The 27,083-nt window shown below is 42.9% G+C and overlaps 2 protein-coding genes across 8 annotated transcripts; one reads left to right on the top strand and one right to left on the bottom strand.

The window, feature by feature from the left end:
• Positions 1-2: 2 nt before the first annotated feature.
• On the bottom strand, positions 3-25,836 carry LOC129179208 (gastrula zinc finger protein XlCGF57.1-like). 7 transcript variants are annotated; one of them, XM_054772137.1, is made up of 3 exons: positions 19,610-20,242; positions 16,121-16,843; positions 3-159 (listed from the first exon to the last, which is right to left on the bottom strand). In XM_054772137.1, the coding sequence occupies exons 1-3, from the start codon at positions 19,692-19,694 to the stop codon at positions 8-10; spliced, it is 960 nt and encodes a 319-aa protein (XP_054628112.1). In that variant the 5' UTR covers positions 19,695-20,242; the 3' UTR covers positions 3-7. The 7 variants fall into 7 exon arrangements, 6 of the variants coding, with proteins under 6 accessions (XP_054628112.1, XP_054628113.1, XP_054628114.1 ...); XM_054772138.1 differs by lacking the exon at positions 3-159 and adding an exon at positions 2,084-2,155 and having other exon boundaries at positions 19,610-20,234; XM_054772139.1 differs by lacking the exon at positions 3-159 and adding an exon at positions 2,792-3,068 and having other exon boundaries at positions 19,610-20,231.
• LOC129179236 (zinc finger and SCAN domain-containing protein 21-like) lies at positions 19,031-26,848 on the top strand. Its single transcript, XM_054772211.1, has 2 exons — positions 19,031-20,259; positions 25,626-26,848. The coding sequence occupies exons 1-2, from the start codon at positions 20,082-20,084 to the stop codon at positions 26,495-26,497; spliced, it is 1,050 nt and encodes a 349-aa protein (XP_054628186.1). The 5' UTR covers positions 19,031-20,081; the 3' UTR covers positions 26,498-26,848.
• The last annotated feature ends 235 nt before the right edge of the window (positions 26,849-27,083 follow it).

Here is a 27,083-nt window from a genome sequence, read left to right as displayed (position 1 = left end):
CACTCGTTCAGCCAATGGCATGGCGATGAAGATGAGTCCAATCACGAAGGTCAAGCGGATGGTGGCCACCGGGAGGATGAAGGCCTTTGGAGGCTTCTTGCCCGCCATGTCCAGCTTGCTCTGCATGTTGCAAGTTGTTGTGTGATGAGTGTGTCTGTACTGGAGAAGATGGAAGAGTGCAAGAGGACACTTGATCAACTCCGCTAGCTTTTATTTTCTATTTCTTTACAGGAGCCTGTCAGCTTAGCTTGTTGAGCATGTCTTCATATTTACGTCAACATTCTTTTGTTGTTCAACAATCCATTTTTAGATTTACAATTTAGCTAAATAGGCTATGAATAATAAGTAGGTATGAATGCCAGCGTGAATGCTCGTTTGTCCACATGTGCCCTGCCGTTGGCTGCCACCGGTCCAGGGTGCACCCCGCCTCTCGCCTGGGATAGGCTCCAGCATGAGGATAAGGATATATAAATGGACGGATGGAAAAAAGCCACATTGATGAAAAAGCCGCTAAAAACACTAGTAGTCACATGGTTGAAACGTGATGATGGACTGAATGCTGCACTTCATCATCCAGATGACCCCCAGCAGCCCCCACTTAAGATCTTTGTTCTATCTTGTTTTTCATCACTTTGAAATCAAAACATGCACTTATCTGGCACACACGCCACGTTCCCAAAGTGCCGTAGGATGACCCCTACATGATCCGTACCGGAAACACGATCGTTTCTGCGCACGCACGAGACGTACGTCACTTCTTGACGTCAGGTGCTGTGATATCTATGATTACTTATTTATTAAGCAGTAAGCATACTTAATATACTGTATGTCATACATTGCGGCTTGTTTTCTTCGTCACTCTTATTTAAACACAAAACTTTGCCGGCATGCGCGAAACGCACGCGTAGATGCGCCACAGGCCCGCACGTCACATCCGGTCACGTATCACATCTGCCGAGGTCTTTTGGGCTTTACGCCAGCCTGCACTTGAAAAGATGGACGAGGACGCTTCATCAACTCAACTCCAGCAGATGTTCTGACTTTTATTTCACATTTCAACTATTTACAGGATAACAAGTTAGGTTGCTAACCTTCCAGTCAAAGAGGAACAGCATCAAATGACAACTTATTTACATGACAACACACTTTGTAACGTAGGAACAATAGCAGCTGGTGCCTACCAGTGGTCTCCGTCTTGTTACAATAGTAGTACTTTCATCATCATTTGTATCAGGGCTTTGAAGGACACACGCACGGAGCATCCTCTTTGATGAATACACCTACAGTCACGTGACGCTTATCTTCAAAATGCGCCAAATTCGACCCAACACCATCAATCCATACTTCCAATAAACACATCAAACTAAACACGTGGAACCGATTGTGTTTCGGATCGTGTAGCGACACGCAGCAAGCAAACAGAGCACATGAAAATAATCAATAAGCTTGGCGAATATTGGAACAAGACCAGCAGAGAACCGTCAAGATGAACGACCATCGATGTTCATCACACACACGTGTTTACCACCATCAGTAAATGTTGATAAGTTATTAGCAATGAGCACCAACAGTAAATGTTGATAAGAGTTCTTATTACCTGTTGCGTCCACAGTCCAATCCGAGCCAACGAGCACAGCTTATTAGCAAACATTCACATTGATAAAGGTGGCGTCACTGCGTCATTTCAAGCGTGAGAGATACGTTTTACTCACATCGTCACTGCCACGACTCATAGGACACATTAACGATCATCTTTTATCATACGCTTGTTTGGAGGGTGGGGGGTGAGTAAATGTATGTCATAAAATAGGATAGGAAATGATGAAAACACTATGAAACATAACACATGTTGTTCTGTCAAAGAGATCGTGTTGTGTACAGTACACATATTCATTTGTATGATTTCTGGACAGAGGTGAAGCATAAGCAGAAATAAAATAGCAAAATACCTCACCACACTGTCATGTTACTCCCCCGCCTCCCTCATCTCAAACTAAACTTGGCTAACTTGGAGAAGAGTACAAGTGTCCTGCATGTGAGTGGGATGAGACTCACATGCTCCAACTCAAGGTTGGAGCGTGAGGTCCACAGGCGGATCGGCGCAGCGTCTGCAGTCATGCGTTCGCCGTACCCGACTGTCGTGGTGAAGAGAGAGCTGAGCCGGAAGACAAAGGTCTCAATTTAGCCCCCATCTATGTTCCCACCCTCGCCTACGGTCATGAGCTTTGGGTCGTGATTGAAAGAAGCCTTAGGGTGAGGAGCTCACTCCTCCTTCACATGGAGAGGAGCCAATTGAGGTGGCTCGGGCATCTAGTCCGGACGCCTCCCTGGCATGCCCCGGGGCAGACCCCGGACACGCCGGACAGATTATGTCTCACAGCTGGCCTGGGAACCCCTTAGCAAAAAGAAGTTTATTCAAGTGTACTACGAGAATACTTATTTGATACTAAAACTGAAGAAGTATACTTGAGGGTTACTTTTTATAAACTATATTTATATACTTAAGAATAGTGCAGTGAAGTATACTTGGCTTATACTGAAAAGTATAAACAAAAGTTTAAGACTAAGTACATTAATACTAAGATTTACGCTATACTAAAATACTATACTATATAGAGAAAGAATTAACTACAATTGGATGAACTCCCTTAATGTCCTGTCCAATCATCAAGTCCTAAACAGAGTAGGTGTAAACTTTAATGTTCAGACAACTTCAAAGTGCTTTACAACTCAACTGCTTGTTGTGTCCTGGGAGAAAAATCCATCAGTGATGTGGCACATGACAGGTGCTTATGGTCATGTACCTTGGGTAGTTGGGGAGATGAAAGCACAATTTAGGAAAGATTCTTCAACTTGAATCAAGCAGGATAAGAAGGTTACCCAGATACATGAGGAATGTATACTAGCAACACAACAATTCTACTTAGACTAAAACGGTGCCGTTGCATAGAATCCAAAAGCGTAGGTGTGGAAGAGCTCCTGCTGTTGGCATCATCTGTAACTTCTCCAGTGGAAGCAGTGAGCCCAGTCATGTGACCTTGTGTGTTGTCCTGTAGTTCTGCCCTATCCTGGAAAGGTGTTGTGTTCAAACATAAATATCAATTATTACTTTCATTCCCTATGGGTATGAGTGCATTCAAAATCATCCCAACATATTTTGGGAGATACCTCCATATGAGACTGTTCATAGTGCATGGTATCAACTGCCTTTGAAAATAAAACCAAATTAAACGTGACCTTTTCTGCCAATTTCATTGAAAGGAAATCCTACCTGCTAATCCTAAAATTGTCCAACTTGTTATTAAATAGTTTTTCAATGATTTTGGAAAATTGTGGCAATAAGGACACTGGTCGGTAATTTATGAACTGATGTTGGTTTCCATTTTTAAAGATTGGAACTACTTTAGCTATTTTCATATTGTTTGGGCACACACTCATAGCACTTTATTTATTTATTTATTTGTATTATTTATCCGTATTATTTATCCGTATTAATGTCTCTTCTGTTGTTGTTGCTTAATTTATTGGTATTTATGTTTCTTATGTTCTTATTCTTTCTTGTGTTTTCTTTCTTTTCTTGGGAGAATGAACAGAATAAGAATTTCATTGCATAGTAGAACTTCCTGTTTTACTGCGCACATGACAATAAAACTCTTGAATCTTGAATCTTGAATTGATCTGTCTGGAATGATAGGTTGCTAAGGTACGTTAGTGATTGTGCAATCTCGTTTATAAACCTTTTTATCGTTTCCATTTCTATTCCATTGCAATCGGTTGATGTTTTCGCTTTGAATTTATGAACAATATCTATGATTTCCTTTTGTGTGACGTTAGTGAGGAACATGGAATTGGGATTCTTGTCTATGATCTCATTTCTTTCCTCTACTGGGGGTCATTTGGGATCTTTGTTTCCAGTTCCGGTCCAATATTTACGAAGTAATTGTTGAACTATTCAACTACCTGATTCATATTGTCATATTTGTCATTATCGTCTGTGAAATAATCGTCTGCTTTCTTGCCACCGTTCCGTATAATACTGTTTAGAATGCCCCATGTTGCTCTAGTGTTGTTTTTGTTCTTGTTGAATCATTGACTAGAATATTCTTTTCTACACACTCTCAAAATATTTCTTAACTTATTTTTGGATGTTTTCTATATTTTTCCTGCTTCTTTAGTGTTTTGAATGATAAATCTCCTATATGGTGTATTTTTCTTCTTCCAGGCATTTAGTAGTCCCTTGGTCATCCACGGCTGATTTCTCTTCCTTTGCTTATTAAATACTTCTCTCAGTGGACAATGTCTGTTATAGCACTTCATATAAATATTAAGAAAGTTTTTATACGCTTCGTTGACATCATTCTCACCCTATACGCACTCCCATCTTTGTTTTTCCAAATCTTTCCTAAAAGCACTAATACTTTTTCTGTGTGTGATCTTCTGACTGTCCTGATGTCGTCCTTCTTTCTCTTTTTAAAGTTTTCATGATAAATCGTAAACGCCGGAAGATGGTCAGTCATATCATGAATTAAGAGTCCACTCGTGTTGTTATGGAAACCATTGGTGAATATGTTATCAATGAATGTTGCGCAATGATCTGTAATTCTACTTGGCCTGGTGATTTTTTTGGATAAAGATTTAAACTGTTGTTTAATTTTGTATCTATAAAGTTATCTATTCTGTTTTGCTTATTTGAATTTAGAAGGTCAATGTTGAAATCTCCACATACAAAGATTATTTTTTGGCTAACGTCTGTGAATGTTGCTTTGATCCAATCCTCAAATACGTCAATGCTAGACTTAGGTGTTCTATTTATACAACTTATTAGTACGTTTTTACTTTTCTCTTTACTGATTTCAATAGTTATGCATTCTAGAATGTTATCAGTAGCAAATGACAGGTTCTTTACTACTTTATAGTTCAGATTTGTATCCACTTACACAGCCACTCCTCCTCCACTTTTGTTGTTCCTATTGACACAGTTCATGTCATAACCTTCCAGCTCAAAGTCCACGCCTTTGTAGTCATTAATCCAAGTTTCTGAAATAGCGATTATTTTAAAGGGTTCCTTAAATAGACTCAGGTATTGTCTGATATTATTATAATTTGCATACATACTTCTATTATTAATGTGAATGATTGACAACTTATTGCCTCTATTAAAGTTGTCATTGTATTGTTCATCTGCTTGGTAGCAGCAGTCATTTCTGATATGAGAAGAGAAGTTTGTGTCTGGGTCTATGTCCTCCTCCAAAATGTTATGAAATGTAGTAGTTTATTGTCCACGTGTGTTAACCAGCTACCATCATCATGAGGTCTGCCATGTGCTATTATGAATAAAATAGTTGGATTATATTAGTTTGTCCAGATCCTTCAGACTCCTGACCATTAATACTTTTGCTTGTTCTGGTGTTCCGTTTAACTTTATGTAAATTTTGCAGTTGGAGGTCCAAGTTGCGTGTATTTTTTGTTCTTTGCGTAGAAATCTAGCTCTCTTTGCTATTTGCGCATTGTTTTTGGTCAGGTGTTCATTAAGGTAAACATTTGTTCCTTTAAGCATCTTAACTTGCCGCAATAATTTGTTTTGACATTTTCTGTTGAAAAGCCTGATGATGATGGCCGCTGGTTTGCTTTTGTCTTTCTGTGGGAGAGGATGACAGGCTTCTATGTTGTCTATGTCTATATTAATTCCTTTATCCTGCAAAATATCTACCACTTCCTGCTCGACAAAGTCCAAATCTTGGTTCCCACCAACTGTCCCGTCCCCCCTTGGCAATACTGCTGCAGCAAATGACCGAGGTCGTGTTGGTAACCCCGTGACAATCACATCATTCATTCGTGTGTATTGTTCTAGTTCAGATAATCTACTTTCCAAATTTGCAATTAAGTCATTTTTCTCCTCATTTTGTCTCTTCAACTCTTTGATCTCGTGCATCATGTTAATTAATGTGTCTTGCTTACTTGTGACTTCTTCCATACGGTGACTCATAAGTTCTTACTCATAGTTCTGACTCATAGTTCTTCGTTTGACCTTTTTAGTTCCTTTTGTCCCTTTTGGGAGCCATATTTCTCGGTCTTTGTCAGTTGCAGCCTTGGCTGTGATTGCGGCTGTGTTCCCGGTGGTGAGGGATGGAACCCGGCAGCAAACGGCAGGTCGCAGCAGTGAAGCCAGAAGGCCCTGCGGTGGCCTTTGCAGCTAACGTTAGCGTCGCTAGCCGTCGCTAGCAACGTCCGTGATGGCGGTTGTCAAGACTCGGTGATGAAGGCAGAAGTCAAGTGGCAGTTGTTGGGTCTCGGTGATGAGGGCCAAAGGCTCAGTGGTGACTGTACCAGCGGGGAGACGTCGATGTCAGCACAGGAACAGGACAGCAGGCAGCGAGTTGCTAGTTCGCAGCTAATGCGGCTAGCAGGCTAGCAGGTCGCATTAGCAGGAACTGTGGACGATAGACCCAGCGGCCAGTGCCATTCGTAGTTTTTTGTACTACTGTCTTGGTCTCGAATGTTGCCACCATATAATGGCACAAAGCAAGCCTTACTCGCACGGGCTCCTATCGGAGCCCGCTTTAGATGATCGACGGACTGGCCGGAATAAAGCAGAAACTTACCGACACAGGCCCAAACCTGGGCCTGCTGAGGTGGACTTGGCTCTAGTGGTAAGTGTTCCTTCTCGGCGTGGCCTTAACCGGAGCCTCCCGTCCCTGTGTCAGTTTGTTTAGACCTGGTGGGGTACAGTTCGAGCAAGGTTTGCCAGAAGGCATTCGTAATGGGAGGCGAGCGCTGACCACACGGCTAAAAGCCCGACTTTATTTATATTTCTTTTAATATCAATCATTCTTTTAATCGATATCAAAAACAAACATTGTTGATATCAATATACTGTAGACTGGATTTAAGCTGTTCTCTTGTATGTTGATGCGAATGTCTCCTGTGAGCCTCGCCTTCCTCCGTGCATCAATCTAGCTACTTTTTTGGCGTCGTTGGAGAGTTTTCTGGTATTTGGGGATTTAAAAGTAAAAGTATGTATTGTTGCGCAGTTTGTGTGTTGTCACTGAGCAGCAGGGGATGCTCCTGAGAGGTCCGCCCCGCCCCCAAAGCACACTAAAGCCGTCTGTGCAGCCATCAGCTCCCACTGCACACTGCATAGTGGAGATCCACACATCCTCGATGCCCCCGGGGTGGATGTCATCCTGTTTTACTGAGCAGGATCTAAAACGGAAATCTTTCTTCATCTTCATTAAATTGTTTAACTTATAAACAAGTTAAACAACTTATATTATATTAACTTATATTAATGACATCTGTAAAGTGACAAAAGGCTTAAAGTTAGTATTTGCAGGTGATACTACTGCTTTTTTTCTGGGGAAAGCACACAAGAGCTAATTAACTCACAGATGAAATGGCCATACTAAAAAGATGGTTTGATAAAAATAGATTATCCTTGACTCGAAATCAGACAAAAATAATGCTATTTGGTATTGGTGGTCTCGTGGTTAGCAAGCGTTGGCCAACACAGGAACACCCTGGAGATCGGGAAGACCTGGGTTCGATTCTCCCTTGGGCATTTCTGTGTGGAGTTTGCATGTTCTCCCCGTGTGCGTGTGGGTTTTCTCCGGGTACTCCGGCTTCCTCCCACATTCCAAAAACATGCATGTTAGGTTAATTGGTGACTCTAAATTGTCCATAGGTATGAATGTAAGTGTGAATGGTTGTTTGTCTATATGTGCCCTGCCATTGGCTGGCGACCAGTCCAGGGTGTACCCCGCCTGTCGCCCAAAGTCAGCTGGGATAGGCCAGCATACCCCCAGCATACCCCCATGACCCTAATGAGGAGAAGAGGTATAGAAAATGGATGGATGGATAATAGCAGAAAGAACACACTGCTGACTGTTTCTCTGAAACGGGGCACTATTTTGTTGTTTTGTGCTTTTGGTACTAACTGAGGATTTGAGCACAGCTAAGTTTGTTATAAAGAAGATTGATGATTACATTTGACTTTTTCTTTACTTAATTTTGCGGCTATTTTTCTCTAAGATTTTTTTTGATTTGTTGATTTGTTTTAATGAAACAACTGCACGCATATTTGATTTCGTCTAAACTCAGTTTGTGGAAAAAATATGGGGATATATATGGTATATTGATATAAATGATTGATATAAATGTATGGGGATATGAGTTTTGGGTCCATTTCGCCCAGCCCAGCACTACTCATGATGGATTAGGAAATGTTATGATGAAGGCATGACGCCCCCAAATTTGTCATGTTATGGAGTTAGCCAATAGACTATAGGCCTATATGCATATAGAAATAGTTCTAATCAGACACTCACTCACTCATGCACAGCATCAGTACTACAAATGAAATAAAAAAACAACAAAACTACACATACTTCTATGTGATGGTAAACAATTGATGTTTTCAGTTGTCGTAAATTACAAAGGATTTCCATGTGATGTCAGTGCCAGCATGCTGCTCGTTGGTTTGCCACTCAGTTACACTCTGACTGGGGTGTGATGTGTGTGCAACCTTTTATAACAGTTGTGGCTGATTGCATTTACGTTCAGAAATGTACCTGATAAACCATCCTCCCTGCCATGACGCGTGTTAACTGTGGACGGTGAATAAGAAGAACATTGAGGTAATGTTTTGTTCTGTATGTGTTTTACTCACAGCCCATGTCCAGACGAAACTTGTTCTAAGTTGAAAACGCTCTAATGTTTACATTTTTACAAGCATATGCACAAGGACTTGATCTTCAGGTCAAGATCTTGAGAGAACCATTTTTACATGCAAATGTGCACTTTTTCCTTTGTAAAGACTTGATTTCATAGGTTTTTGTTTTTGAAATATTTAATAATACACTAGGTCCCCAACTTACGAACACAATTGGTTCCAGACGACCGTTCTTATGTCGAATTGTTCTTAAGTAGGGGAAAAGGTAATATTACCAATGATATAGGTACTACATGTACGTGTATACATATACAGTATATGTGTATGTATGTAAATATGAGTTTGGATGCAGTAGTAATATTAAACGAGGATAATTAATGAAAAAAACAATAATAAAAGTGATATAATAATACATAATGATAAATGTTATTTACCTTTGAAGAGGAGTGGTCGAGCATACGTCGTTGTGGAGGAGTTGGAGGAGGAGTTATTGAAAAAAAAGACAAATGGTCGTCGTTAGACTCTTCTAAAAGAGGTAGTGTTCTGTGGGTGGTGTAGAATTAAGCAGGCCTATTAACTCTTCATAAACTTTAATCACACGCTCTGTCCGGGTTGTATCATTTAGCTTTCCATTTAGCTTTACACTGTATCTCCCCAGCGTCCAACGCTGCCTCTGTTGGTCCCATTAGCTGTAAGGCTGCATTAGCAGTGTCACAGTGCCCTCTACTGGTCAAGCATGTACAGTAGCAGTATAATTACTGATAGAGCGACTGACTACAAGGCAAAATCAAATAAAATATAGACCAGTCGGCTTGTGTTCATATCCGCGAATGTTCGCTAGTCGGGTGTTCGTAAGTTGGGGACCTAGTGTAATAGTAATATGCCAAGCAGACTTCAAATATAACAAGTAAACTAGTAAAAGAACCAAAGTTTTTAAAAGTATACTTCAAGTATACTATAATAAAGTAAAAATAGGGACTTCAAGTATATAACTTGTACAATGGAAGTATATAGATAAGTGTACTTGTGGTATACTTTCAGTATACTAGAGGGATATACCATGTACATAGATATATAATTGGTATATTACATTGGTATATAATTGAGTGTACTTGTTGTGTACTTTAAAGTGCACTTTTGTAAACTTAAAATTAACTTTAAATGTATACTTTTATAAACTTAAAATGTTCCAATTTAGTCCAAAAAAGTATTAAATTAGTATACTTTGTAGTACACTAAGAGTACATGGTCTGTAGTATACTTGCTATACTTATACTTAAGCATACTTAATAAAATGAACTTTAAGTATACTACTTTTTGCTAAGGAACACCTTGGTGTCTTTCTGGTGGAGCTGGAGGAGGTGGGCAGGGACCGGGAATCTGGACTTCCCTGCTGAGACCGGACCCGGATAAGCGGAAAATGGTTGGATGTAAGTAAGACAGAAGCAGTGAGCTGGCATTGCTCACCTACAAGCCGCAGCTATTTATTAATGCTGCACTTTGCCGAGACACGTGTCAACAACGTCACATTTTTTGGCCAAAGCAAGACTCGCAAGAGGTGCTTTCACGGATATCGGAATTCCAAACATGGTTGTTAGATGGACCACTGGATGTCAGTGAGAAAGAGCTACGACTAAAATAAAAAAATGTGATTAACATCTCAACACATGTTTTTCCCCCCAATGTCACGTCACCTTGTGAACGCCCCGTGCATAAACAACAACAGGAAGTCAATGTAGAGATATTCACAAAGAAATGAACAGGACCCCAAACTTGCTAACTCGTATGGCGTACAACGCTGTACCACTTCCGTCGAACATCGGGGCCAAGCTCAGCCGCCATTTTAGTCGGCAAGGTTCCCATAGGATGTATAAAATAATAACTACACAATAATCACTGCTTCGTGGTTGGCTGTGGCCTTTTGCGGGTTGTCCGTCGTTAACGGCGGCTAACTGGCTCCAGACCCGACTGCGATAAGATTAATAAACTGAATATTTTTGGAGTTAAAGCATGGAAAACCTACTTATGACCTTCCAGATACGTTTTTTAGCATGACTAGAGCCCTGGAAATAACACCCTTTACACTTGTATTAAACAATACAGAAGACATAAATGAGCGTACTTCTGGCTGCTGTCTCATCAGTGGAACGCCACCGGCACCCAGAGACCGGTGTAGAATACCACTCTACCTTATGGTTGGGGAGAGACTGACGATGCACCGCAATGGCTTTGTTAACAAGCAGAGAAGACATGCAGTGAACATTCACACAGGAGCTGCTGTCGGCCACTCCCTGCACCGCTGACCTGCTGCTAGCACGCCTCTTAATGGTCAGCTCGTCACTTGAAGGCGCAGACAACAAGTCACAGATACTGTATGACAGGGGTCCCCAACCACCGGGCCGGGGCCCGGTACCGGCCCGTGGGCGAGGCTGAACTGTGCCGAGGAAATCTTTCAGGCGCAATGATAAAAAAATACACACACAAAAAATACATTTTAAATAACTCAATACAATTTTAAGTAAATGCATTGCAATTTTGGAAATATGGGCCATTATTTTATTTTAAAAATAATATAGTTTGAAGTTTTTGCATGTTTATGATGTTTGTTGCGAGTGTTCCACTTTGTTTGACAGTCCTGGAACGCACCATTGTACAGTGCGCTAGCCTTCTCCCACTCTGCACAGATTGTCAAACTACACACTAAGTCCCCAACTTACGAACATCCGACATGCGAACTTTCGGAGATACGAACACAAGCCGACTGGTCTATTTTTTCATGTGTTTTGCCTTGCAGTACTGTACTGTAACTCCATATTTATACTGTACTTGCTTGACCAGTAGAGGGCACTGTGACACTGCTAATGGGACCAATAGAGGAAGAGTTAGAAGCTGTGGAGAGAAAGATAAATGGTAGCTTGTCAGGGAAATCCTTGCAGATAACCAAAGACAAGTACTGGACTGTACAACTACTCAAAGAAACAGACTCAACCCAGCCAAGATTGTCTTTTCTCTTGCGAGGAGAACAGATGGACGCACCAGAGTTGCATTCCCAAACCGCTCTGAATACGTTCTCTGAGCTCTCGCTTTTTATTTGGGTATTCCCTATCTACAAGGTTGTGCAACTCTAAGGGATGGGGTGAGCAACGCAGCTGCACAACTGTACTTGTCTTTTCCTATGTGTATGCGTCTCTGTGGCAGGTATCAGTAATACATGTGTGGTATGAAGCACATTTCAGCACAGCCTCGAAGGACATCGGTTAGTATGCGACTGCATCCTTGGAGTCAGCAGACAAGGTGGCGCCATGAGTCGGCATCTTCTCTGTTGCTAGGTCACATTCCTAAAACTGACCTTCCTACAGGGCAACACACTTTAACACCATTATGATATAGGAGTGATAATATTATTGCTGGTTAATTTATGTCCAGTTCCAACAGTGTTTAGTACATTTTCATAACAAACCCTTCACAACGATAGAAACAATTTCTTTCACATAGCTGTATGACAACAACCCGGACAGAGCGTGTGATTAAAGTTTATGAAGAGTTAATAGGCCTGCTTAATTCTACACCACCCACAGAACACTACCTCTTTTAGAAGAGTCTAACGACGACCATTTGTCCTTTTTTTCAATATCTCCTCCTCCAACTCCTCTACAACGACGTATGCTCGACCACTCCTCTTCAAAGGTAAATAACATTTATCATTATGTTTTATTATATCACTTTTATTGTTTTTTTCATTAATTATCCTGGTTTAATATTACTACTGCATCCAAACTCATATTTACATACCTTTACATATACTGTATATGTATACACGTACATGTAGTACCTATATCATTGGTAATATTACCTTTTCTCCTACTTAAGAACAATTCGACTTAAGAACGGTCGTCTGGAACCAGTTGTGTTCGTTGGTTGGGGACTTAGTGTATTGTATTTTTAATCGGGTTTTTTCACTTCATATTTGCTCCCAAATGCTGATACTTTGTGGGAATGCATAAAGGTAAAGTTTGATGACGTTACCGAGTGTTAATGTGCGTATTTGTCCCGTACACATGGAACCCCCGCTGAAGGCACTGTAGCTCTGGGTGGTGCAGGTCTCCTGAGCTCTGCGTTGTGTTTATTTGTGGTAATGAACAGGAGACTTGGAGCTTGTTGCAGACAGTGACCGTTTATTTCCTGGTGTGAGACAATGTGCACTGGTCAATACTGTGAGGCTCATTACAGACTACAATGACAATGAGTTACATTAGCATCGTAGCTAACAATACAATTGCATAGAGGAGCGCTCCTCTACTCACCTCGGGTCACAGGACTGATGAACTAAAGCTGAAATGACACTCTGCCCTATATTTACTGTAGCCCACGAGTGAGAGAGGGCGCTATTGAGCCATTACTCCAAGCACTGTTAGAACAAGTGGAACCACAATAACCAAAGTAAACCTGTTACACACAGCTTCAAGTTAATTTATGCTAGCACACTGCCTGTTAGCACACATGTCAAGCAGCGGCGCGATAATAGTCTCTCTGATAAACAAACTCCAAGCTTATACTGGATGGTGGGTCTGTATTCACTTTGTGCTTTTAATTTGATGTTGTTCCTGTCATAGTTTTACACAATAAATACCAAATGAGGTAAATTAGATCGCTATACGAACCCCCCCCCCGTCCGCGGAGATTTGTGGGAACACGCGCCGGGCCGTGGGTCCAAAAAGGTTGGGAACCACTGCTGTATGACACCCTGACCACTCCGTCTGAATGCATTATATTTGTATTTTCCTTCATTTAGCCATTTTTATGCTTGGAAATGTTTCATTTACACCATGAATATGTACAATGTGCCTACATGTTTGTTTTCTACTAATAATAGACCACATTTAAGCACAAAACAGCAATCTTTTATCAACTAATTATCCATCCATCCATCTTCTGTGCTCCTTATCCTCACTAGGGTCACAGGGGTATGCTGGAGCCTATCCCAGCTTACTTTGGCGAGAGGCGGGGTACACCCTGGACTGGTGGCCAGCCAGGATGCATGAGAGTTTGCCCAACCGGCCTACATGTGTTTTGTGGACTCGGAGAAGGCATTCCACCGTGTTACTTCAGGAATTCCGTGGGGAGTACTCAGGGAATATGGGGAACCGGACCACCTAATTCAGGCTGTTCGTTCCCTGTATGACCGGTGTCAGAGTTTGGGTCGCATTGCCGACAATAAGTCGGACCCGTTTCCAGTGAGGGTTGGACTCCGCCAGGGATGCCCTTTGTCACTGATTCTGTTCAGGACTTTTACGGACAGAATTTCCCGGCGCAGCCAGGGCGTTGAGGGCTTCCGGTTTGGTGGCCGCCGGACTGGGTCTCAGCTTTTTGCAGATGATGTGGTCCTGCTGGCTCCATCGAACCGTGACCGTCAACTCTCACTGGATCGGTCCGCAGCCGAGTGTGAGAATCAGCACCTCCAAGTCCGAGTCCGGTTCTCGCCTGGAAAAGGGTGGAGTGTCACCTCGGGTTGGGGATGAGATCCTGCCCCAAGTGGAGGAGTTGAAGTACCTCGGGGTCTTGTTCACGAGTGAGGGAATGATGGAACTGCGAGATGGACAATCGGATCGGTGCGGCGACTGCAGTGATGTGGGCTCTGCATCAGTCTGTTGTGGTGAAAAGGGTCCATGTAGGTTCCTACCCTCGCCCATGGTCATCAGCTTTGGGTCGTGACCGAAAGGACAAGATCAAGGCTGAAATGTGTTTTCTCCGTAGTGTGGCTGGGCTGTCCTTAGAGATAAGGTGACAAGCACTGTCATCCGGGAGAGACGTGGAGTAGAAGCACATTGGCCACCAGGTGTTAGTAATGGTTTGGTGAGACAAGCACCAGACTTGATGGCTGGAGCAACAGGCTTTTATTGCATGCTTAAACAGGCACAAGGATAAGAACATAATAAAAAATAATAAGCTAAAAAGCAAACTCTGACGCCTTGGCATCACTTCCTGTCCACCACCCATTCTTAAATGGTTTCTTTTCACCGATGATATTTTATACAGGTATATATAATATTACACTGGGTAATACAAATATAAAGGTGACTATGTGGGCCTCATTTCATGTCTAATGTTAAAAAACGCATTTAGAAGGTCGTTGACAGGTTTTCTTGCCCTAACTACGAAAATATTCCATTAGTCAAGAAGGAATCCTACCTTGTGGAAATTCACTTTTTACGGTCAGGTCTGGAACCAATTAACCGCTGTAAACGCGCCCTAGCAATCCTTTCTAGTCATCCACAGTCATCTACCAAGTTCATTCCCACGTCATTATTTTTCATGAAGTTTCGCCTCGATATTGATTTGCTAGGATGGTTTCTGTTTTCGATACGTAGTTGATATTGACTGCATTGGTTATCTATGATTGTCAGAAAGACCATTCAAAGCCTTTCTGGTTCCAATAATATTTCGGCCCACTATCTGGGGCTGCCCCCAACCCTTCTGGACAAGCTTTAGAGCGGTATATGCTTGCTTGCCTCTCAGTGAAACTTTGCTCTCCTGTGTGCTTCCGCATGTGATAAGTCAAACTGGGTTTGGAAAAATAGTTTTTACCACAAACTGAGCAACCAAAGGGTTTTTCTCCAGTGTGCGTCCTCACGTGTGACACCAGAAATGACTTTCGAGTAAATCTTTGACCACAAACAGAACAGCCAAAAGGTTTTTCTCCTGTGTGTTTCAGCATGTGAAAAGTCAAATATTGTTTGGAGCAAAAGTTTTTACCACAAACTGAGCAACCAAAGGGGCTTTCTCCTGTGTGCTTCCTCATGTGTGAAGCTAGTTGTGAGTTTAGAAGGAACCTTTTCCCACAAACTGAACACCCAAAAGGTGTTTCCCCTGTGTGCTTCCGCATGTGATAAATCAAACTGGATTTGTAAGGAAAGTTTTTACCACAAACTGAGCAACCGAAGGGTTTTTCTCCTGTGTGCTTTCTCATGTGTGCTACCAGTACTGACTTCTGGGGGAATCGTTGACCACACACGGAGCAACCAAAGGGTATTTCTCCTGTGTGTTTCATCATGTGAAACGTCAAATACTGTTTGGAACAGAAGTTTTTACCACAGACTGAGCAACCAAAGGGGTGTTCTCCTGTGTGCTTTGTCATATGCGATACCATTTGGGATTTTAGGGGGAACCTTTGACTACAAACAGAACAACCAAAAGGTTTTTCTGAGTGTTTCAGCATGTGATAAGCAAAACTGTTTTTGTGAGAATAGCTTTTACCACAAACTGAGCAACTGAAGGGTTTTTTTCCCGTGTGCACTGTCACGTGTGACTCCATGTATGACTTTTGAGTGAATCTTTGACCACAAACATAACAACCAAAAGGTTTTTCACCTGTGTGTGTCCGCATGTGTTGGGTCAAGTAGCACTTAAAAGCAAATCTTTTCGCACAAACTGAACAGGTGAAATGTTTTTTACCCGTCTTCTTTTTAGAGCATCCAGAGTGTTTGTTGTCAGCGTGAGTCCTCCTATCACCTTCGCCGTCTGTATCGCTGCTCGAAGCTTCTTCCTCGTCAGGAGAGTGTGATGTTGTGTCATCACTATCTGATAGTGGAGCTAAGAGGTTGTCTCCTTGTGATCCTCCACAGTGGTCTCCATCAGATTCCGTTTTCATTTGTTGTGGTGGGCTGCTGCTGCTTGGAGGCTCCGCCCCTCTGTTCTCCTCACTGTGACTGTGACGAAGCTGTGAGGACTCGGGTGGCTTGTCTTCATGGTCTTCAGTCTTCACAGAGACACCAGTCGGTGGCACCTCAGTAAGATCAGGCTCCTCCCGCCCTGGAAGACACTCTCCCTCCTGAGTGGTCCACAGTTCCTCCTCTTCGTCTTTGATGTGGGGGGGCTGGGGGTCCTCCTGCTTCAAAGTGGAGCTGACCCCCTGTAGTTGAGGACCAACCATCTGCTGGACGTCTGAAGGACACAAGCATCGCAGGGACTCGGGTGGCTTGTATTCATGGTCTTCAGTCTTCACAGAGACACCAGTCGGTGGCACGTCGGTGAGATCAGCCTCCTCCCGCCCAGGTAGACACTCTCCCTCCTGAGTGGTCCACAGGTCCTCCTCTTCGTCTTTGACATTGGGTGGCTGGGGGTCCTCTTGCGGGTGAGGGGGACGTTCTTCTGGACGACTAATCAGCTGCTGGACATCTGCAGGACAAAAACACACTTGAACTGATACTTGAGATGTTTCTCCCGGACGTCGCTATACACGTTCTTCTCTGTACTGCATGTGTGTCTTATGGATGTCCTTATCCGATATTCATATCGACTATCGGGCCAATATCAGCAAAGAAATAAAAATAAGAATAAAAATAACAATTTTGGATTATATTAGCAACAGTGACAGCAACAGCCAAAGTGTTAGCAGTTAGCCAGCATATGCTAGCATGAGTTAAGGCACAGAAGCGATGATTTTTAAGGCGAATGCCACATCCCCACGGTGGGAATGTGTGGCTTTTAAACAGAATGAACAAGGTGAGCGCGTGACCAACCGATATGTCACATATGTTGGAAAGTAGTGGCAAGGAAAAAGGCAGAGAGACGAAGCGGCAAAAAAAATCCTCGTAGTTCCGTTGAACGCTACGTGGGAACCGCACGCCCTCGGGATAAAGTGCTTTGAGCTTCACAAGTCTGCCACCCCGTGTCGCCCTGCGTCTATGTTTTCCTGGGAAGCAATGGCTCCGACCGAACGGGAACTCAGCTGCACATCAGCCAGGTAAGGAGTGGTGCGGCTTCTTTGGCCCCCCCGTACCCTGGTTTCGCACAGGCGGCCACAATGTCCTGGATTTTAAGTACTTCCTGACGATCATACACCAGCAGAGAGTCCATGGTTCTCACAACAAACCATAAAACTAGGGATGCCCCGCTGATCCGCTGTATTTGCGAAGGTCAGATAATATGCTGTATGTTCCACAAATTCATGTTTGGAACAAAAGCTGGAAAAAAAACAAACAAGCGATCGTTACCAGATCGGAAGCCAAGACATGTGAATTGGGACATCGCTCGATAAGACAAAGATAAAACTGATCTGAGTGAGTTGAAGGAAGCGGCGACACACCGGCTTATATTATGCCATGTAATTAATGACAAACTGTTCTAAAAAATGTCGATATTATCAATTATTCACGATAGTTTGCAGCACGATTATCAACCAGCAACATTTGGTATCGTGACAGGCCTATCAGATCAATCAAGTTTTCCAAGCATCATTTTTTTCCTGTATACTTTATTTTTTACTCACTGTGTGCTACTCGAACAACACATATTTGTAATGATCCACAATTAAAATAAGCTGTATGAGTTATTTGACATTTCTAAAAAAAACATATGGAGAAAACTAAAGAAAAAAGCAACTGGAAATACTTATTTTTACAATAAAATACTTATTTTTTTTTACCTTATTACAACCAATAACAAGTGAAATGTTCCTAAAATACGAAATACGAACATGTTTTTAAGTGAAAACGAGCTAACGCTTAGTAGCAGGCATCCTTCTGTCTGGAGAAACGCACACGGCGGTGGCAAGGTGGGTGGAGTGTCTTGCCCCAGGGACTCCACGACAGCGACTGGGTGGAGAAACCTTCCAATTTCCGGACGACCTGCTCTACCTCCTGACATAGTACCGTATACGAGTGTCAAGCAATAAAGCTGCATCCTGAAAGTAGTTGACAGATCTTGAAATCAGCCCAAATTAATCTTACAAGAAGGCCATGCCATCTGCTTGCTGAAAAGGAGTAACAAACATAACTAACATGAGACTATTTTCTGGGGGGAGCATGTGAGTCCCGCACGGACGTGTTCTGATGAGGATTTGAAGCCAAGTTGCTAACAAACTAACTACTCAGCCACCTAGCATCTCTTCTCATCAGCATGTTACTGATGTTGGTTCCTTCTTTTAACAAGCAGGAAGCAGATTATGTGGATGGAACTTTTTTTTATTTACAAACAATAAAGATTCGCTTCATTTAGGAAAACCTATTGACTACTTGACACATTTACACAGATTTTATGACTAGACTGAATTGAATCAATCTTGGTATGCGCTAGGACATTTGCTGTGCAACCTTTGGTCCCAGTTTTATTCTTAAATTAAGACGAATATTCTTAATCTGTTGTTGAAGAATCATCCAAATAAGACTTTCAGCTTGTCAGAAAAAAAACTAACTCATTTCTGGCAAAATAATATCTTCATAAGAACTGGCTAGCGATACTTTCTTCATAAATGTGCCCTGGGATTTACTTCTGGTGGTGGGAAGCACGAATAAAGCCCCAGCAAACACTAAACACGACGCGGAAAATGCAGCTTCCACTCAGGCGGCGCCATCTTGAAGCATGAGACCTACGCTTCAAATCCAGTCTATGTCGATTTGAACCATATGCTCGTTTTTGATATCGATACCTTCTTGAGCCACGTAGTGACATTGTTTTTACTAAAAAAGTATTCATTGTATTGTGTCTTGAGTTGCAGGATTAGAAAACCATCATCCACAATCCTCACGTGCGATCTAAAGACAGATAAACAGCTAGGAGGGGGTTGCAAACCTCAATATTCTGCCACGATTAGTGAGAGCAAACGCGCTCTCTGTTTTGCTGCTGTTGTCGACAGAGGTAGCGTTCTTTGCTATGGGCTACGGGAAGACAATGCGCCCAGAAAGGAAGTTCCGGCCATGCATAAAATGACCGAAATAATGTAAGTACTTACTACATGCTCCCAAAATGTATATAAACCCATATAACGTTGCTGGAGAGTTGCTATTCCACTTTCTTCGTTTGTCTTTTACATTCTTTGTTCTACTCTTGCCGCCTTCGTCAAGCTAACAACCATGGCGGCTCTTTGTTTATCTTCAAATTCTCATCAGGGTTTAACATAAAGCTCCAAAATAAGGACGTTGTTGGACAGTTGAGCTCGCTCACCGTTATCTGCAGTTTGGGGTTTTGTCTCCGTTGATAATTTGCTGGGAGTTGGTGGCGCTGATTGTCTTCGACTGGACGTCGCCATCTTAGCACAGCAGCGCTCCCTCCTCTATCTTCAATCCTCACTCCAATGCTCCACACTCAACTTCCGCTTCGCGGGCGTAAGAAAAGACCAATCTTCGGCGGTATTCGTTTCCCGTGAGTTTGTTTCCTCGTCAATTTGAAACTTGCTCCGGAAAGCTTCTCAGCGCCGCCATCTTGGTCGCCGACAAATAGTAGTGATGTGTAGGTGATTGACAGCGCAGCCTCGACACATCCAATATGGCGGCGACACTGACGTACCGCAGCGGTGGACAAGCCCACTCGATGCAGCGTCGTAGTCGCGCTATTCACATGCGCAGAACGGATTGTGTTTCCGGTACAATTCCGCCGCGAGCGTTTTGGCTGATAGCTGCAAGACTTGACGCTGAAAATGCTGAAAAAGTTGGTGAGGGAGCGACTGATGGCGGCGGCTGAGGAGATACTGGCGCAGTTTGAAAGAACTATAGCTTCGTACGAGGAGGAACTTTCCCGAACGAGAGAGGAGAACGAGCGACTTCGACAACAACTGGAAGCTGATAGCAAGACGGGAGGTGTGCTACACAGTGAAGGTATGTTTACATGTCCACTCCGCTGCGTTTTAATCACTTAATACTTTTTGACGCTCATAGCAACTGCTAGAAAATCAGTGGAATGACAGTTCCATTAGTATATTCATGAAGATACACCCATACAGGCAGCTGCTAATGCCAGGTCACAATTATAGGTCACAGGTCACAAATCCAGTTAGAGTAAATAATGCTGGCAGCGATACCATATGGAAAGCTGCACATTTCCATGAGAACAAAGCATAACGTGCGCATGAACGCAACGGCAAATTGCAGATGCTAATGGTGCTGTCACAACTTCTCGCGAGATTTAAACGTGACAAGATTTCCCGTAATAAACAAACGCACGAATCACACAATAAATGGAAATGAAGTGGATAATCAGTATGTTTTGTTTTAGGGGTGCGACCATTCCTTGAATAATTGCAGTGCCTCGATTACAAAAAATAATCGAGGATTTGTATTTCTGCCTTGAGGAATCGCTGGCGCGGAAGACCCAATACAAGGTTAAATTAAGGTAGCGCAAATAGGTGAGCTGAAGCCAACGTAACGTTTGCCGTGTCGATGGCTTGCTTTCTCTTAATTATGACTAAACTAGGTCCCCAACATACGAACACAATTGGTTCCAGCCGACCGTTCGCAAGTTGATTTGTTCGTAAGTCCAAGAAAAGGTAATTTACCAATTATATAGGTACTACATGTACATGTACAGTATACGTGCATGGCTCAGATCAAGGGTACCCTTTGCTGTCTTCAACTTCACTTGAGTAGTATTTGAAATTGTTGTTCTAACAATGTGTACTATCCCTATCACTCTGACGTTTATAGAGTGAGGAAGCTTACCAAACCATAAATTAAGCCTGTTCATGTTTTTATTTTGCGCTAGCACGGCTATGTTGTAAAAAAGTGTCTATATTTGGACATTGAAATGTTACATGGAAAGCATGTCTACTTTTGTTGTGAAATGAACAATATTTTCTCTGATCATTTTGTCATGATTTCTACTTAGAATTAAAGAATGATGACTGAAATTGGTTTCTAATGTATTTTATTCAAATATTCTCAGTGTAAAAAAAAATAACTGTCATGTAATCATTAGTGAAAAGTACATAACCTTCGTGTCCGCCTGCCGATGAAAATTTTGAAGAACATAATTCCATGGAAAAACAAACCCCATGATGATTACAATGGTATATATTCATGGAATAATTACTCAACTCTGCAACTAAAGTGATTTTTTTGTGTATAAAAGAGTAAAATAAGATTATTTGAACAAAAGTCTAAAACATCCAAATTTCATGTCTGGCCTGTAATGTACGTACACTTAGAGCTCACAGCGTAAATTGCGTATTGCAAGTAAATATTGAATTTGAAAATAAAAAGTGCCTTCTTGGGCCAAACAAAACTTGTGTCCTTCCACCGGTTATTCGCCAAATACGTGTTGCTGTTGACAATGTGTCGTCGTGTCCGCCATTTTGTGTTAGCGTAATGTACAGTCACGACCTCGGCAGCATCAAGCAGCATCATTCAATTCGACGAGCAATCGGCGGTTTAACAACCATTGTCAAGTCTAAGGTAAGATTTTTTCATTTTTATATATACTGCTCAAAAAAATTAGAGGAACACTTCGAAAACACATCAGATCTAAACTGGGGGAAAAATGATCTTGAATATCTTTCCTGATAATAAGTGGGTGATGTATTAGTAACAAAATGATGCCACATCATTTGATAGAAATGAAAATGATCACCCCATAGAGGGGGGAAATCAAAGACACCCCAAAAATGAAAGTGAAAAAATGATGCAGCACACTGGTCCATTTGGCTAAAATGTCATTGTAGCAACTCAAAATGATTCTCAGTAGTTTGTGTGGCCCCCACGTGCTTGTACGCATGCCTGACAACGTGGGGGCATGCTCCTAATGAGACTACGGATGGTGTCTGGGGGATCTCCTCCCAGATCTGGACCAGGGCATCAATGAGCTCCTGGACAGTCTGAGGAGCAACCTGGCGGCACCGGATGGACCTAAACATAATGTCCCAGAGGTGTTCTATTGGGTTTAGGTCAGGTGAACGTGGGGGCCAGTCAGTGGTATCAATTCCTTCATCCTCCAGGAACTACCTGCATACACTAGCCACATGAGGTCGGGCATTGTCGTGGACCAGGAGGAACCCAGGTCCCACTGCACCAGCGTAGGTTCTGACAATGGGTCCAAGGGTTTCATCCCGATACCTAATAGCAGTCAGGGTGCCGTTATCTAACCTGTAGAGGTCTGTGCGTCCTTCCGGGGATATGCCTCCCCAGACCATCACTGACCCACCACCAAAGCGGTCATGCTGAATGATGTTGCAGGCAGCATAACGTTCTCCACGGCATCTCCAGACCCTTTCATGTCTGTCGCATGTGCTCAGGTTGAACTTGCTCTCATCAGGGAAGAGCACAGGGCACCAGTGGTGTAGTTGCCAATTCTGGTGGTCTATGGCAAATGCCAATTGAGCTCTACGGTGCTGGGCAGTGAGCACAGGGCCCACTACAGGACGTCGGGCCCTCAGGCCACCCTCATGGAGCCTGTTTCTGATTGTTTGGTCAGAAACATTCACACCAGTGGCCTGCTGGAGGTCATTTTGTAGGGCTCTGGCAGTGCTCATCCTGTTCCTCCTTGCACAAAGGAGCCGATACCGATCCTGCTGAGGGTTGAAGGACCTTCTACGGCCCTGTCCAGCTCTCCTGGAGTAACTACCTGTCTCCTGGAATCTCCTCCATGTGTCCAGGTACCGCAGTGATGCCCTGGTCCAGATCTGGGAGGAGATCCCCCAGACACCATCCGTAGTCTCATTAGGAGCATGCCCCGACGTTGTCAGGCATGCGTACAAGCACGTGGGGGCCACACAAACTACTGAGAATCATTTTGAGTTGCTACAATGACGTTTTAGCTAAATGGACCAGTCTGCTGCATCATTTTTTCACTTTCATTTTTGGGGTGTCTTTGATTTCCCCCCTCTATGGGGTGATCATTTTCATTTCTATCAAATGATGTGGCATCATTTTGTTACTAATACATCACCCACTTATTATCAGGAAAGATATTCAAGATCATTTTCCCCCCAGTTTAGATCTGATGTGTTTTCGAAGTGTTCCTTTAATTTTTTTGAGCAGTGTACATTGGAGAAGATCTTTATGCACTTTGAAATGATTTTTTTTCATCGGGTGAGTTACAAATTTTGTGTTCATCGAGCAGTGTAATTGTTTTGACAGCCGTTGTTTTTGCCTCTCGTAGGTCGGCGTTCGTCTCCTGTGCACGAAACTGCAAAAAAAACACGCAAAGTGGGCAAAATTATTCATCATTACTAGTCGGATTTTACTTACTTTTATCCGTCGTATTATATGTCGTTGACATTTATCCAAACCAAATAAATTCTAGCGTGTTTGTTGATATATTGTTTCCGTATTTAACCCGGAAGCGATTGGCGTGTCCCTCATGGGAGGTGAAAGATCGCCTTGTAATTTTAGGTCTTTAGCATGATAATTCAAGAACCACTCACTCAGTGCATTTCACTGAATTCTGGCTCATGTTGCCACAGTGCTGCAATGATTAGCTTATATTGTGGAGTTGATAGGTCAAAGTTGATGTCATTACAGTCTTAAGAACGGCTGATGGGATTTGTAGTCTTTGTAGTGATACAACAATGGCATGGTAAGGACTGAAGGCCAATTTTTCTTTGCCGTATTTTCAGAGCTTTAACTCAAGATCTAGATTTGTCACTTGTTTTTATTTACTTTATGATACTCTCTCAAATATAAGTTACTTTTCTAACAAAAGTCAAATCTATGCAGAGATAACAGCATAAAGTGGACACCGACTTATGTGCATCACATTTAAGAAAGTGTGAACTTCGGAGGGTTGCTATGGGAAATGGAAGATGTCTCGAGCTCTGGTATGTTGGGTGTGTGTTTTGCAATGTTTGAAGTTTGTGTTTATAACATTACCAAGGTCTATCCACCAGTTTGAAATTTTACCCAAAATGTAACACTTGGGTACCCTTGATTGAGCCATGCACATACTTACAGTATATACAGTATATGTGTATTTATGTAAATATGAGTTTGGATGCAGTATTAATATTAAACAAGGATAATTAATGAAAAAAACAATAATAAAAATGATATAATAATACGTAATGATAAATGTTATTTACCTTTGAAGAGGAGTGGTCGATCATACGTCGTTGTGGTGGAGGAGGAGGAGGAGGAGGAGGTATTGAAGAAAGGACAAATGGTCGTCGTTGTTAGACTCTTCTAAAAGAGGTAGTGTTCTGTGGGTGGTGTAGAATTAAGCAGGCCTATTAACTCTTCATAAACTTTAATCACACGCTCTGTCCGGGTTGCATCGTACAGCTACAATTTAGCTTTCCATTTCTCCTTTACACTCTCTCCCCACCGTCTTCCTCTACCTGTTGGTCCCATGAGCAGTGTCACAGTGCCCTCTACTGGTCAAGCATGTAGCAGTATAAATATGGAGTTACTACAAGGTAAAATACATGAAAATATAGACCAGTCAGCTTGCGTTCGTATCTCCGAATGTTCGCAAGTCGGATGTTTGTAAGTTGGGGACCTAGTGTACTGTCCAATGTCTATCCATTTTCGTCCACTTATGCAGGTCCGGGTTGCGGGGGCAGCAGTCTCAGTCTCCCTGTTTTGCTTCTCTGTGTATTTAATCTCCAGATGTTTCTTCCTCCTCCAAAACTATTGGCGCATCGCCCACATCCTCGCTATAATCACTGTAAACATCCTCCGTCTGGTACGCCGCTATGTCTGTTTACGTATGAGTAACGCCTTCGGCACTTCCGGAAACGCCCCCTTTTGGGAGACAGATGTTTGCAATCTTTCGGGCAGCGGAGCCTTCGTCCCGGCAGCCAACGCTGACTGAGGCGTTTGGTTGGCAAATATAAACAAAAAAGCCCACAGATGGTGACGCTGGCTACACGGCAAAAACATACAGGCAGCTTCTGTGCCGAGCTAATGTCTCACACTGGCACACAACTGTGCTTGAGCACCATCTAGTGGTTCAAATGTCAATGGCACCTCCCATGACAAATAATGAAAAAATGTTGATAAAATTGCTTAGCGACGATAATTTGCAGCACAGTCATGAGCCAGCACGACTTGTTATTGTGCAGGATCACTAAAATACTCACAAAAATCTTCCATTCCTAACATTTCAAAGAGAGACGTCATGTCAACAACTCAGTATACTGTAGTTTTATCACATCATAAATGGAAGACAATTAAGAAAAATGATGGCCTACTTTCAGATTTCTCCCAAACCGTCTCATGGTGTACTTTGACCAAAGTGTGTTTGTGTCCTGCAGACGTCCAGCAGCTGATTGGTCATCCAAAAGAACCTCCCCCTGAGCCACAGGCGGGGAGCTCCATGTTGAAGCAGGATGATCCCCAGCCGCCCCACATCAAAGAGGAAGGGGAGGAACTCTGGATCACTCAGGAGGCAGAGGAGGCTGATCTCAGCAAGTTGCCACTGACGGTCGTCTCTGTGAAGACCGAAGAGCGTGGAGACAAACCACCCGATCCCTCACGTTGGTCGTGTCCTTCAGACTTCCAGCAGATGATTGATTGTGAAGAGGAACTTCACCCTCAGCCGCAAGGGGGGGGCTCCACATGGAGGCAGGAAGATGCGGAGCTCCCCCGCGTCAAAGAGGAAGGGGAGGACCTCTGGATCACTCAGGAGGTAGAGTATCACCAAGATCTCATCAAGTTGCCTCTGACTGTGAAGACTGAAGAGCATGAAGACAAACCAGGCGAGTCCTCACAGCTTCATCACAGTCCGGGTGAGGACACCAGAGGTGACAACATGACGTCATGCGAAGACAAGGACAACCTCCGAGGACCTTTGAGTCATCATGCAGAGCGTGAAGGGGACACGAGGACTCCCAACAAACACTCTGAATGCTCCAAACGGAAGACGGGTAGAAAGCGTTTGGCCTGCTCGCTTTGTGCTGAAAGCTTTTCCTTCAAGTGCTATTTGACTCGACACATTCTGAGTCACACGGGAGAAAGAGCTTTTGTTTGCTCGGTTTGTGGTAAAAGATTTGTTGCAAGGGTGAATATGGCGTCGCACATGAGAACACACACAGAGGAACACCCTGTCCGTTGCACGCTTTGTGGTCACAGTTCTTCTTATCAAAAAAGTTTGACAGTGCAGACGTGGACACCCGACGGAGAATAAAGGGTTCCCTGTCCGGCTTGCGCTGAAAGACTGTCACGTCACAGAAGCGCGATGTCACACGTGGCGTTTCAAACAAACCTTTGGTCCTGTGGGAGTTTCTGCACAAAATAAGGTGGTGCATTCCCACAATCTCCTTCAGTCACGCCTACTTTTCTCATTTCTTTCCCGCTCCTGTGTCTCCTTTCTCTTCTGGCAGCCTTTTTTTCCGTCGCAGGGACACATGCTTACCAGATACAGCTCTAGAACACGAGGCGTTTATGAAAAAGGTCCATCCATGCATGTTGAAATGGCTTAAGTATGAACATGTTGTTCCAGTAGTTAAAAATGTTTTGTTGAATATTATTAGAATGTAATAAAAACATGTGATCGTGTTGAGTCTTCGTGTTCCATTCTGTCACCGAGGTGTTGCATAATGGTAATGGTTTCATTTTATGAGGCCATGTTTTATTTTGGTGATACCATTTATTGCGCCCTGGTTGGGGAACATAAGGTGGAAGAGTTCCCACCTCCCTCAAGTCCCAAATTACCACCAGAGCCGCTCTGCTGGCTGTACACAAAAAAAAGATTTGACTGGAAAATGAAAAAG

Source organism: Dunckerocampus dactyliophorus, chromosome 4 (assembly GCF_027744805.1).
Source record: "Dunckerocampus dactyliophorus isolate RoL2022-P2 chromosome 4, RoL_Ddac_1.1, whole genome shotgun sequence".
NCBI classification, from domain to species: Eukaryota; Metazoa; Chordata; class Actinopteri; order Syngnathiformes; family Syngnathidae; genus Dunckerocampus; species Dunckerocampus dactyliophorus.
Note: the sequence above shows the minus strand (reverse complement) of the source record. Positions and strands in the feature narration are given on the sequence as shown.